Genomic DNA, 12,943 nt, shown 5'->3' on the forward strand with positions numbered 1-12,943 from the left:
CCAGGGCACCATCACCCACTCAAGAACTCCACAGCATTTTTTCCGAAGTCAGTGTAACACAAACGTTTATTTGCTTTCTTGCAAAAGTTGACATTTAAAAATAAAAATTACAAATAGTCTTACCAAAATTCAGACTGAGAGTAGGTTTATATTAGATATTGGGGAAAAAAAATCTTTATTCAGAGGGTGGTAAGGCCTTGGCACAGATTCACAGAGAGGCCACGGCTGCCCCATTCCTGGAAGTGTCCGAGGCCAGGCTGGGCAGAGCTTGGAGAAACTTGGTGTAGTGGAAGTTAACCCTGCCCACAGCAGGGTTTGGAACTTGATGACCTTTAAGGTTCCTTCCAACCTAACCCATTCCGTGATTCTATGAAGACCTCAGAAACTCTCACAGCTTCCTGTTTACATGAACAGCAGCACAAGTGTGAACCCCTCCAGCCAAACACTGTCCAGGAGCTCTGTACCCTGAGCCAGGGAGGTGGCAGTCCTGCAGGGAGGACTCAGTCCTCTGGGCACGATTCTCTGCAGGCTCACATGGAACACGATCCTCACCTTCCCCAGATCTGCTCAGGAAGTCCCAGCCTCCCCGAGCCAGAGCCAAGAGGCTCCTGGTCAAGGTCTGTCCCAAAGGTTTTATTGCACAACCCGTGGCTGCCTGTGCCTCAGGCTGGGGTTTGGCCAAGGGCAAAGCCACAGCCAGAAAAACTTCAGCACTGCAGTGGCTGTGGCAAAACATCCCAAATTCAGCAGAAGGAATCACAAACACACACACAACATCCACAGGAGCTCACCTCACACGATTATAAAGTGATTCAACCTTTTCAACATGTTCTAGTACCTTTTCAGAGGACTCCATAAAAAAAGCACAAAGATTTTAGGTTTTGGAGGAAGTCCACAGTGACAACACACCATAAAGGTAATTATGTAAACTCATTCATTTTCTGGGGAAGGGAAGCTTTCACCATTGCAATTTTTTTAATCTAGGAAAGAAGCCCCTGTGCTGCAGGAACAGAGAGCAGCAAGGAAGGGAGAAGTTGTTGGAAGTGCTTTGGCCTTGTAATTGGGGAAGCAGAGTCAGAGACCCAACCCAGCAGCGCTCTGGGGTGTTCCCTGCCAGGTGACATTACACACTTGTCTCTGTGGAGCACAGGAGCAAAGCAAGTTTCACCTCAGCCTCTCAACAACAACCTAGAGAGCAATTTTCCCCTCTCCACAGCATCAACAGGGCACTCCTTCTGCTTTCCTACTGTTTTGAGAAGTTAGAGCCAACTGAGCTATTCACAGTGCAGTGATTGACCCTCCCCAGGCAGCTCTGCTCCAGAACCTGCCCTCACACCATGCCAGCATTTGATCACAGCTTGGAAAACAGCACTGAAAACTTGCCAAAGGGAACTCAGCTCGTTCCTTGTTCCTCTGCAAGGCCTTGGCTGAGCTGTTTTCCCCCATTGGGGCTTGGTTCCCAACTGTGGAGCAGAGATAAGCAGCTGGAGCATGCTCTCTGTGTATAAATTTGGGAGGACTTTGCTCAGAGCACGTTCTGTTCCTGCCAGGATAACTGAAGGTTCCAAGCATGCAGCCCTCAGACCCACTCAGCTGCTGGGCTGCAGCTTCTCCTTGTCACTGCTTTCAACAAAACACACCTGTGGGCAGCAGTGCAGGTGAGCTGGGAGCAGCAGGCTCAGAGCCTGCTCTCCATGACACTCCAGCTGCTCCCCTGGGAGCCAGGAAAACAGGGAAACTGTGGAGACAAGTGTGAGGGACAACAAGGCCAAATATTTACTGCCAGGAGACTTCATGAAATCTTTTAGGTTAGAAAATTCATTTAAGATCTCAGATTCCAACCATTAACCCAGCATTGCCAGGTCCATCACTAAACCCATCTTCAGGGGAAGCTGAAGGATGCCCAGAAGCCCCAACAGTCAGCAATTCCAATTTTCCCCACAAGGCCACATTTTATCTTCCAGCGTTTTAGGACAGCAACCAAAAGTAGTATTTAAACACCTAACAGGGAAGAAATGTTTGGCACAAAAATGTCTTGTGCACCTGCTGTGCTGAGGCAAAGATCTCCAACAAGCTGTTGGTCAAGTCTCTCCTGCTTCTATTGCTTTTTAAAGCCACAGAGATTTTAGGTTTCCTTGGTTCATCATGATGGATAATTCCCTCCTCACCTTTTCAGTTTTAGAAACTGAAGCCAGCATTTTATTCTGCTGCTTTAACTGAGGACAAAGAAATGGGATGCAGATCCCCAGACTCTGAGGTCTGCAATGTTCACTTGTTTGTGCATGATTAAAGCTCAGATTTACCCCTGTAAAGAATTACCATTTACAACTCCTTTTTGCCCAGAGGCTGACCAGGACGTTCTCCACCTCATTGACTTTAATAAATAGATGATAAGAATAAAAGAGGAAAGGCTGGATGCCACAAAACATCAGATCTCCCAGGTCATTTGCAACATGCCCAAGTGGAGCAGTGACTCAGAAGGTGAGCATTCCTCCCCAGCAGTGCAGAAGCTGCTCAAAGCAGGACCTGGAATTTGGGAGTTCTGGCAGTGCTTCACTCTCCTGCCTGTCAAATGAGTCACTTGAATTTCAATAATATTTAAATAACAGCCTGCATCTCCCAGGCAGCAGCAGCAGCCAGCACACTACAAGCACAGCACTGTCATTTCCATGTTACAAAACGTGCAGGTGTCTCCACTCACACCCACCTGACAGAGCTCTGCAGTTGAGTTTGATTAGGAAATAATCCACACAGAAAGCTCCAAGCAGCAGGACACAGGGCCCACAGCAGGAGGCTCAAGCTGCCCTTGCTGTCCTGTGTGCAGTTTACAGGACACTGTTCTGTCACTTCCAATGTCCCCATGGCAGCTGCAGGCAGTTCCAGGGACAGGCACTCCTTATGTAACAGGGATAAACATTGCCCTGCCTGGGAAAGCACAGGGTTGGCAGTCAGGAGTCACGTTTGCCAAACAAACAGCTTTCCAAACATCCCCACTCTGGCTGTCAACACTGACTGTTCTGGACAGCCCTGTTTGTGACTGCTGCATCCAGGGGCTCCTCTGCTTTTCACAAGGCCTGGCTCTCCTCCAAGAGCAAACTTCCTTTTCTGTCTCAATTCAGGGAATTCAGCCCATCTAACTGCCACTTAGAAAGGCCCTGTAGGACACTATGTTCAGGAAATTCTGAAGCATTTTGCCTCGACAGTACCGAAAGGAGGATCAAGAGAGCTGAGGAACAAACTGGTTTGCTGTTCCAGCACAGTGTCCAGTGACCATTTTCACTCCAGCTGCCCTCACCCTATGAGGGGCCAATCTGAAACATTGTGCCCAACAGCACTGCCAGTCAGCTGCAGTGGGAACCCAAAGGTTTGTCACACTACAGACACTTCCCAGCTGTGCCAGGCCAGGGCTCTGCAGCTGATCCAGAGTGGGAAAGTGCCCAGCCTCCAACTAACAGAGCTAGTTCTGCTGTTCAGTCACAATCTTTGCACACAATGCTGCTCAGACTAATCACTTCACACCACCAGGCAGATGTTTCATTATCTCCCATTCCATTTGCCACTGCAGGACAAGAGCAGGCAGAATGGGAAGGCAGAACACTGGCAGTTACCAGGAGTGCTTTGCAATCAAACAGAATTCAGAGGTGCAAGAGACCACAGAGAATTTAGTGACCCACTGTGCAAAGCCTACAACTCAAGAACCCAGACAATTCCTACTTTTCCTAGCCACAAACCTGAAAAAGCACTACCAATTAGCATTGAGATGGCACTTTCAGGAGAGCAGGACAACATCCAGCTGCAGATGGCTGGCTGGATGCAAAAGCTGGAAGTATTAGTAGATTAACAGATAGAAAATAGATGATTGGATTTCAAGGCACTTCCTTTTCTAGATTTCTTTTAGCAGCATTTTTAAAAAGCACCTTAATAAAGAACATCTGTAATACTCTTTTGAATGAACTGCTCAAAATCAGTGAGGTATCAGAGACTTACAGAAAGGAGAATCTTTGAGGCTCTCAGATTCCCCCCCTTGCTCCTTTAATCACATTCCAGCCATTAATTACTCAGCTGCAGACAGCTCACACCCTCTGCAGGTCTGCTTGAATCAACCTCTCAGTGACTTTTCTAACAGGGGACAGGCAAGTCACTGCAGAAGGTGGACACAAGGCACACAGACAGTGGGACCACAGTGCCCAGCGGAGTGTGGGGACAGAGCAGATATAGAGGGGGAAAAAAAAAGTTTTTAAGAAGTTCCATCTACAAACTGGCTCTAGTTTCCTCTTTGTCCTCTACATAGAGGTAAAGAAAGTAGAGCCCTAGAGCTGAGCTCCTCTCTCCTAATGGAAAACCTGAGCATGGAGCAGAATGAAACACTGCTACCTGTGGCACTAGCACCAGCAACATCACACAATTTTTCAGGGCATGTCTTTCTTCCGTAGAAAGTCTTCTGCCAGCTGATCAAACTTCTGTGAGGAAAACTGCTTCAGGACGTGTAAGGGAGTGAGTAAATACTGCTCTGCAAGTCCAGTTGCGAGGTGCTCACTGGAAACAGGTGCAGCTCCTGCTGTTCCCAGCTGTTCCCCATTCAGCTCTTCCTTCTCACCCCTGTGAGAAGTGTGGTGTTCTTTTGAGCAGAGAGCTGGCTCACAGTACTGCTGAGGAACCTTACCATCTGTAAACGCTTCAGGTTTCTCAGTATTTTTCTCTGGAGAGTCATAAATGACCCCTCGGGGCACAGAACTCCCCAGGGCTCTTTTCCAGAGACTTGTGGGTTTCTGCCCCTTCCTTCGGCTTTGCTGCTGTCCAGACTCTTGCACAGGTTTTGAGACTGTGAAGTCAGGAAGTACCTGGGGAGCAGAGCTCAGGTATTCCTGAAAGTAAACCTGGCACATGTTGTCCTTCACAATGGGAATGATGGAGCAGGGTTTCAGCCACTTCACAAACTCACGCAGCTCCTCGAAGGACGAGTGATCTGAGTAGGGGATGAGGTGGATGTTGGGGTGGGTGACCTTCACGGGCCTGCCCGTGGGGATGATGGCAATGGTGGGGTGCTGCGCGTTCCAGGTGACCAGCGCGTCCCAGCAGATCTCGGCGACATCCACGGCGCGGATCCAGCCCGTGCCCTCCTCGGCGGTGAACACATCCGGCAGCTCCAGCAGCCGCATCTGCTCCAGGCGCCAGGGGCTCACCACCACCCACGTGCTGAACTCCAGCGCCAGCTCCACCAGCAGCGTCTCCTTGCCCAGGGTGTACACACCTGCCAGGGGACCAGCGGCTCAGGGACAGGGCAGGGGGACACAAGCCCTGGCTGGGGCCGTGCTGGCAGAAGGGAGGGCAGCACTCACCGATGACCACGTGGTGCTGCGGGTGGGCACGGATGAGGTGGGCGGCCTGGCGGGTGGCCAGCGCCCGCGAGGGCAGGGCCCGCTGGGGGTGGCAGTGGGTGTTGTCCAGGTACAGGCGGTCGATGTGGCGGCCCCTCAGCGCCGGCTCGCCCTGCATGGCACTCGTGTAGCGGAAATCTCCTGCAAGGACAGGGATGGCAGGGCAGGGCCCAGAGAGGGTGCCAGGTTTCCCTCACAGTGGATATTTCAGAACTCTCTGGTCACAATTCTGTGCCATGTGCTCCGGGATAACCCTGCTTGAGCAAGGTGGTGGGACCAGGTGACCTACTGAGGTCCCTTCCAACCTAACCCATTTTGTGATTCTGTGATTGTGGGAACCTGCTCTGTACCTGTGTAGAGGATGGTGCCAAAAGTGCCCTCAAAGAGGAACATAACGGAGCCAGGGCAGTGATTGGAGTCGATCAGCGTCACCGTCACCTCACCCACGACATGACTCTGCCCCACCTCCAGCGGCCGGATCCAGCACTTCGGCACCTGCAGAGGCCAAGGTGAGGGCAGGGCAGGGCAGGCCAGATGACAGGGGTTGGGACAGGCACGTGGGGATGCCCAGGCGATGAGGGCAGAGGCGGGCGGGACACACCTACCTGCAGGCGGTGATGCAGGAGGCGGGCGGTGAGCGGGGAGCAGTACAGCGGGCGGCTCCAGGTACTGGACAGCCCCACCGTGTGGTCCGAGTGCATATGGGACAGGAAGAAGAAGCGAGCGCCGGCCGCCTTCCGCAGGCTCCAGAAGTCCACGGCGATGGGGGTCCCGGCCAGCACCGTCCCGCTCATGCTGGGCGTGGACCCTGGGCCCCGCTCCCCTCTCGCCGGTTTTGGCGGGAAGCGCCGCGCACGCGCAGGCGGCGCGGGGCGGGGCCGGGCCGCGCGCCAGGGGCGGGGCGGGCGGCGTCACTCGGGGGCGGGGCGGTGGGACCGGGATCGGGCCCGGGATCTGGGCCCGGGATCTGGATCTGGGACCGGGACTGCGACTGGCACCGGGTCCTACGACTCGGAGTAGGGCCGGGAGCGGCGCTTAGGAGCGGCACCGGCGCGGCGCCATGCCGTACCTGGGCGGCGAGGAGGCGCAGCGGGAGCTGCGGCGGGCGCTGTCGAACCCGCACGTGCAGGCGGACCCGGCGCGGTACCGCGGCGCCGTGCTGCGCGTGATCCGGTACGGCGGGCGGGCCGGGCGGGCCGGGGGGCGCGGGGCCGCGCCGAGCCCCGCTGAGCCCCGTGCCCGCCCCGCCGCAGGCTGATGGCGCAGGGCGCCGACGTGTCGGGGCTGTTCCCGGAGATGGTGAAGGCGGGCGCGGTGCCGGACGTGGTGCAGAAGAAGCTGGTGTCGTTCTACGTGCGCGCCCAGGCCCCGCGGCAGCCGCAGCTGGCGCTGCTCGCCGTCAACTCCCTGCGCAAGGACTGCGCGCACCCCAGCCCGGCCGTGCGGGGGCTCGCCCTGCGCACCATGTGCGGCCTCAGGTGAGGCGGGGCCGGGCCGGACCCGGGGGTGTCCCCGGCCGCCGTGCCCCGCTGACGGCCGGCTGCCCTCCCGCAGGATGCCCGGGATCCAGGAGTACCTGCAGCAGCCCCTGGTGAGCGGGCTGCGGGACAAGGCGTCCTACGTGCGCAGGGCGGCCGTGCTAGGCTGTGCCAAGATGGTGAAGATGCAGGGGGACTGCGAAGTGGGTGAGTGGCTGGTGGCCGTGGGGCTGGGGTGGTGGCTGTGCAGGTGCTGTGTTCGTGATGTGCGTTCAGCCTTCAGGGCTGTCCTGGGGTCCCCTGCGTTGTTGTGGCTGTAGGGCAGAAGGAGAAAGAAAGTGGAAGGTAATGAATGAAAGAATGAGAAGATTGGAGTGTGCTAACAGATCCTGATGGCAGGAGCTCTGTGCTTTGCAGATGGTGCTCTGGTGAATGAGCTCTACAGTTTGCTTCGGGACCAGGACCCCATTGTGGTCGTGAACTGCCTGAGGGCCTTGGAAGAGATCTTGAAGAAGGAGGGAGGTGTTGTCATCAACAAACCCATTGCCCATCATCTCCTCAACAGGTTTGTTTTCTTTGGTACTAAGATGGTGCTGGAAGCTTCTCTTGTTCTTATGTTTTCTGTGCAGACAGGCAGTTCCTGGGGGTCATAACCCTCTCTGCACAGATGTGTCCTGTCCTCCCTGACTCGTGTCCCTGTGCCCCTGGCAGGATGCCTGACCTGGACCAGTGGGGGCAGAGCGAGGTGCTCACCTTCCTGCTGCGCTACAGACCCCGCAGCGAGGACGAGCTCTTCGACATCCTCAACCTGCTCGACGGCTACCTCAAGAGCAGCAGCCCCAGTGTGGTGATGGCGGCCACCAAGCTGTTCCTGGTGCTGGCCAGGGAGTACCCAGATGTGCAGGCAGATGTGCTGGTGCGGGTGAAGGGCCCGCTGCTGTCTGCCTGCACCTCGGAGAGCAGGGAGCTCTGCTTCACCGCGCTCTGCCACGTGCGCCAGATCCTCAGGAGCCTGCCCGGCCACTTCAGCAGCCACTACAAAAAGTTCTTCTGCTCCTACTCGGAGCCCCACTACATCAAATGCCAAAAGATGGAGGTGCTGTGTGAGCTGGTGAACGATGAGAACGTGCAGCAGGTGCTGGAGGAGCTGAAGGGTTACTGCACTGACGTGTCGGTGGAGCTGGCGCAGGGAGCGATCTTTGCCATAGGTGAGAGCTGTGCCTTGCCTTGGCTGCAGCCCTGCACCTTTCAGGGGGGCTGTGCTCTGCTGAGGGGTGCCTGGGCAAGCACCAAGTCACTGCTCTGTGCTGCAGCAGCACAGACAGCAGCCTGCCCAGGGCTGCTTTGTGTCAGAGTGTTTCTGAAGCACTGATTGTTTCAGGAGTCCTGGCGTTGACCTGCTTCAGGTTGTGCAGAAAGTTCTTGAATCTCACGCTGTGAGGAGATGTTCTAGAGAAAATGTGTCATTTCATCTTGTTGATGTGCCTTATAGTCTTCAGTGAAGCTGTGCAGGGGGTGGAGGAGCTCTAATACCTGCTTGTCCTTTGAGTTGTGATGGGGGCAGAGTTAAGGTGATAGTTTTGGTTTTGTGAGCTTTAAAAATAAGTGAATTGTTACAGTATTCCTAAGCAGAAAGTTGGGGATGATAAAATGCCTTTTTTAATGTATTACATTTAAGGAAAGTTCCGAAATCTTCTGAGGTGTGGCCTCAAAAAAAAGAACATGTCCCTGGTGTGGAGAACAAGCTCATTTGGCCACACTTTCAGAAACAGTAGTCAGCGAGGAAAGGAGGGAGACTGTTCCTTTAAAGAGAGTTTGTGATGAGTAGCTGGGTTCATGACTCCTGTTTCACTCTGATAGAAGGGTGATTTTTATGTCTTTTTGGCATCCTTGCAGCCAATATTGCCAGGACATACACAGAGCAGTGTGTGGGGATTCTGACAGAGCTTCTGGGGCTTCAGCAGGAGCACATCACCTCAGGTAACCACTGCTGCTGGTTTATGCTCTCAGGGGGTGCCTTTGCTGGAGCTCGTGATCCCAAACTCAAAGGCACTTGGCTTCCAGTTTAACTGGCACCTTCAGGTGGAAGTTTTCCAGGTGGGTTGAGGGGTATGAGGTGTGTTCCTTCTGCAGGAGCTGCTCTCTCTGGAAAAGGAGATGGCTGTAGCTGTGCTCATGCTTCTTTCTGGCTGCCACCTGCTGACTCAGGGAGGGAGGGGCTCAGCAGAGATGTTTTATTGTCTGTTTGAGAGCCAGGATGAGTAATAGATCTTTTAAATCTCTGTGATTTCTGTTCCTCACATAATAGTCTGATTTAGTTGTGCCCAAGTTCCTTTTTTCTCTTCTGCTCTCAGATCCACCTTCACATCACTGCTGTTCCTGCTGTTCTCTTTTAACTGGTCTTGCTCTCAGGATTGAAAACCACACACTTGGACTCAGCTGTTGAATTCCATCTCAGGAGCTGTTTTAGTGTCTGAGGGGGCAGCAAAACCTTCAAAGTTTTGACCTAAAGTTCACGAGCCTCATTTTGAATCGGGGTCAGCTTTAATTTGTCATTCTAACCTTGTGTGTCTGAAGCATCATGAGTCAGAGGCTTTTTAAAGGCTGGCAGTGGCCAGAAGAGAGGCTGCTCTCCAGCAGAGGAACAGTCTGAGGTCTCAGTGCCCTATTTTAGACCTGGTGCAGCTTTGCTCTGACAAATGCAGTGTCCTGGCATTGGGAAGGAGGGTGCCTCAAATCACAGTCTCAGGCAGGGCACTGACCCTCCTGGCTGAGATTTGCAAAGCCCTTTGAGTGGAGGGTTTTGAAACTGTTTTTTTTCTTTTCCCTAGTGTTTTTTATGACTCTTGGGGGATGCTGATAACTTGTTTTCCTTGCAGCTGTGGTCCGTGCTTTCCGGGACCTGGCCTGGCTGTGTCCCCAGTGCACAGATGCCGTGTGCCAGGCCCTGCCAGGCTGTGAGGACACCATCCAGGACAGCGAGGTGAGGGGGAGGGTGGACAAGGACTGTCCATCTTCCCTTTGCCTTGAGATTGGGGAAAAAATCAGAAATCCTCAGATTTTTTCTCCCAGCGTGCATGTTTAGTGCCAACACATGGCACACAGCAGCTGTTTGCTGTTGTTCCTGTGGTTCCCTCAGGGCAAACAAGCACTGGTCTGGCTCCTGGGCACCCATGGGGAGAAGATCCCAAATGCTCCCTACGTCTTGGAGGACTTTGTGGAGAGTGTGAGGTCGGAGTCGTTCCCGGCGGTGAAGATGGAGCTGCTGACGGCGCTGCTGCGGCTCTTCCTGGCCCGGCCTGCTGAGTGCCAGGACATGCTGGGCAGGCTGCTCTACTTCTGCATTGGTGGGTTCCCTGTGTCCCCTCAGCTCCCAGGGCCCTGCTCTGGCTGTGTGCCCAGGCTGTGTCAGCGTCCAGGCTGGTTCCAGGTGGTTCCATGCCTTAGGCTGCTGCCTGGCCCCTGGCTGGCTGAGTTTGGAGTCATGGAATCAGAGTGGAAGGGACCTTAAAGATCATCCAGTTCCACCCCCTGTCCTGAGCAGGGACACCTTCCCTGTCCAGCCTGGCCTTGGACACTTCCAGGGATCCAGAGGCAGCCACAGCTTCTCTGGGCACCTTGTGCCAGGGCCTGCCCACCCTCACAGGGAAGGATTCCTTCCCAATATCCCATCTAACCCTGCCTTCTGTTAATTTAAAGCCATTCCCCCTTGTCCTTTGGCTGTCTGCCTGTAAGCAGGCTTGCATTGTGTCCCTGAAAGTCAGTTTTTAATAGTGAAGAGTTGGTGCTCAGGGGCAGTGTGGCTGACAGGATTCTCCATGGGTTGCTGTCTGTGCTTCCAGAGGAGGAGCAGGACATGGCCGTGCGGGACCGTGGGCTGTTCTACTACCGCCTTCTGCAGGCTGGGGTGGAGGAAGTGAAGAGGGTCCTGTGCAGCCCCAAGTCTGACCCCTCCCTGGGGCTCCTGGGGGACCAGAGCAAGCAGCCTGTCAATGCCTGGGCTCTGGAGTTCAACACTCTGGCCACAGTTTATGGCAGAGAGCACTGGGCGCTCGCCACCGCCCAGCAGCCTGTGGGACCCTCCTACTCCTGCTCTCCTGGTGCTGCCTCCAGGGACAGAGACACAGGTAAACCTGCCTCACCTTCCTCTCTGGGAGCCATTCTCCCCTCGCCAGCAGAACACAGAATCCCAGAATGGTTTGGATTGGAGGGAGCCTTGAAATTCCTCTTGTTCCACCCCCTGCCATGGGCAGGAACCTTCCACTGGCCCAGGTGCTCCCAGCCCTGTCCAGCCTGGCCTTGGGCACTGCAGGGATGCAGGGGCAGCCACAGCTGCTCTGGGCAGCCAGGATGTTCTCCCATATGGGAAGAAGGTCAGAGTGCTTTGGGAATTTGGTGTGCAGTGTGTCACCCACTAGCCCAGGAAATGCTGCTGGTGGTGCTGGGATTTCTCTGCTCTGTCAAATGGGCCCTGTGGAGCTGGGAGCTGCATCTCACAAGTGTTTGTGCTTGCATTTCAGAATCCCTGGTTTCTGAAGGGAATAAGGAAGTCCTCGAGGTTCATCCTGATGCTCCAGCATCTGAAGGGAATAAAGAACTCCTCAAGGCTCATCCTGATGCAGGCAGTCTAAGCTTGATTCCTGATGTTTCCCTGACTGCAGAGCAGTTTGAGAAGACCTGGCTGAGCCTGGACACGAGCTGCCAGCTCTCTCTGCCCTGGTGTGGGCCTGTCCATGCAGACACCATCCAGACAGCCCTTCGTGTTGTGCACATCCAGACCATTGCCATGAGCAGAGCTGGAGCCCAGCCCTGGAAAGCTTATCTGAGTGCCCAGGATGACTCAGGCTGCCTCTTCCTCACAGAGCTCCTGCTTCAGGCAGCAGATTCAGAGCTGCAGGTCTCGGTGAAGCAAAATGAAGCAAAGCCAGAAGCACTGCAGTCCTTCATCTCAGCCTTGAGGACAGTCCTGGAGGCAGTGGCTGGACTCGAGTCTTGACTGGTCCCTGCTCCCAGCAGGATGCGTGCTCAGGGCACAGGAAAAGTTGATTTCTCTGGCTCCTTTTGCCATACCCAGTGCTGGTTTGGTAGTTTTAAACTGCAGAGTTCCCAGTTTACCTGGAAAGCCTTGGTGGTGTGGGGGGAGCTGCAGCTGGGGCTGGGGAGCAGGGCAGGGTGAAGGGGCTGCCCTCCCCCTGGGCTGGAGAAAGAGCAGGGTCACTCTGCTGTGAGTCACAGGACTGGTGGTGGGTGTCATGAGGCACAAACATCACCAAGGGAGCCAGAGCTGAGCAGAATTCAGGGCTATGTTTTGGAGAGGTTTTTTCCTGAGAATTATAAATAATTTAAAATAAAAAACCAAACACCAGAGGTACCAGGACTCTGCCACTTACATTAAGAGGAACAGTGCAGTGAGAAGAGAATATTTCAATCTTGGCTCCCTTTAGTTTTGTTTTAATTTGCTGTCTGATTTCAGTAGTAGCTTTGCCTGGGGGTGAGCAGAGCTCTGCTGTGCCAGAGGAGGGCAGGCAGGGGACATCCTGCTCACTGGAACCAGCACGTTCCAAGAGACAGATGTGGGTTTTTCATTGAAATGTGTTGCTGAGGTGAGAATTGCCCTCTCTGAAGTTCCCTCAGCTCCTTGATTGAGGGTGAGGTACGCAGTGAGATTGATCTAACAGGGCTTTAGGGTACTCTGTGAGGAGCACAAGCTTCTTTTAACCCGATTTCTTGTCATTTTTGGTTTCTTTGAAGGACTTGATTGTACCCTCAGATGGCACTGTGCCTTCCATGCACTTCACCGAATCCCTGTCACTGTTAAACACACTTCTGCCTTTCCTAATAAAAATGTGAATCATTCTTGGCTGATTTCTGGAGTTTCTTGTTCCTTCAGCCCTCAGGGCTGTGGATGGAGTGATCTGTGGATCAGGGCAGCTCTGTGCCCACCAGGACGTTTCTCTCTGACCTTCCTTGCAGCAAAGCTTTAAGGAGCAATTGGACAATAATTATTCTCAGTCTCAAATGCCAAATTACTGTAAAGGGTGAGCCTGCAGGTGGACTCAAGGGCACATCACCAGTCAGCTGTAGCAA

General features: G+C 54.1%; 2 protein-coding genes across 2 annotated transcripts; one reads left to right on the forward strand and one right to left on the reverse strand.

Moving 5' to 3' along the window:
• Nucleotides 1-48: 48 nt before the first annotated feature.
• DCLRE1B (DNA cross-link repair 1B) lies at nucleotides 49-6,270 on the reverse strand. Its single transcript, XM_059867589.1, has 4 exons — nucleotides 5,984-6,270; nucleotides 5,729-5,873; nucleotides 5,340-5,519; nucleotides 49-5,251 (listed from the first exon to the last, which is right to left on the reverse strand). Exons 1-4 carry the CDS (start codon nucleotides 6,170-6,172, stop codon nucleotides 4,410-4,412), a joined length of 1,356 nt encoding a protein of 451 aa, XP_059723572.1. The 5' UTR covers nucleotides 6,173-6,270; the 3' UTR covers nucleotides 49-4,409.
• A 45-nt stretch (nucleotides 6,271-6,315) lies between these two features.
• On the forward strand, nucleotides 6,316-12,712 carry AP4B1 (adaptor related protein complex 4 subunit beta 1). The gene is made up of 10 exons (XM_059867581.1): nucleotides 6,316-6,551; nucleotides 6,632-6,856; nucleotides 6,933-7,063; nucleotides 7,274-7,421; nucleotides 7,568-8,064; nucleotides 8,753-8,836; nucleotides 9,736-9,839; nucleotides 9,996-10,203; nucleotides 10,699-10,983; nucleotides 11,377-12,712. The coding sequence occupies exons 1-10, from the start codon at nucleotides 6,439-6,441 to the stop codon at nucleotides 11,850-11,852; spliced, it is 2,271 nt and encodes a 756-aa protein (XP_059723564.1). The 5' UTR covers nucleotides 6,316-6,438; the 3' UTR covers nucleotides 11,853-12,712.
• Nucleotides 12,713-12,943: the final 231 nt, after the last annotated feature.

Source organism: Haemorhous mexicanus, chromosome 25 (assembly GCF_027477595.1).
Source record: "Haemorhous mexicanus isolate bHaeMex1 chromosome 25, bHaeMex1.pri, whole genome shotgun sequence".
NCBI lineage: Eukaryota > Metazoa > Chordata > Aves > Passeriformes > Fringillidae > Haemorhous > Haemorhous mexicanus.

Bases quoted from the DNA above. Each gene is read 5' to 3' on its own strand.
- DCLRE1B (XM_059867589.1), bottom strand. From the start codon at position 6,172: ATGAGCGGGACGGTGCTGGCCGGGACCCCCATCGCCGTGGACTTCTGG. The intron at 5,874-5,983 runs GTAGGTGTGTCC...TGGCCTCTGCAG, and splicing joins TCCTGCATCACCGCCTGCAG to GTGCCGAAGTGCTGGATCCG. The intron at 5,520-5,728 runs GTACAGAGCAGG...CTGTCCTTGCAG, and splicing joins TGGCACCATCCTCTACACAG to GAGATTTCCGCTACACGAGT.
- AP4B1 (XM_059867581.1), top strand. From the start codon at position 6,439: ATGCCGTACCTGGGCGGCGAGGAGGCGCAGCGGGAGCTGCGGCGGGCG. The intron at 7,422-7,567 runs GTTTGTTTTCTT...TGCCCCTGGCAG, and splicing joins GCCCATCATCTCCTCAACAG to GATGCCTGACCTGGACCAGT. The intron at 10,984-11,376 runs GTAAACCTGCCT...CTTGCATTTCAG, and splicing joins CTCCAGGGACAGAGACACAG to AATCCCTGGTTTCTGAAGGG.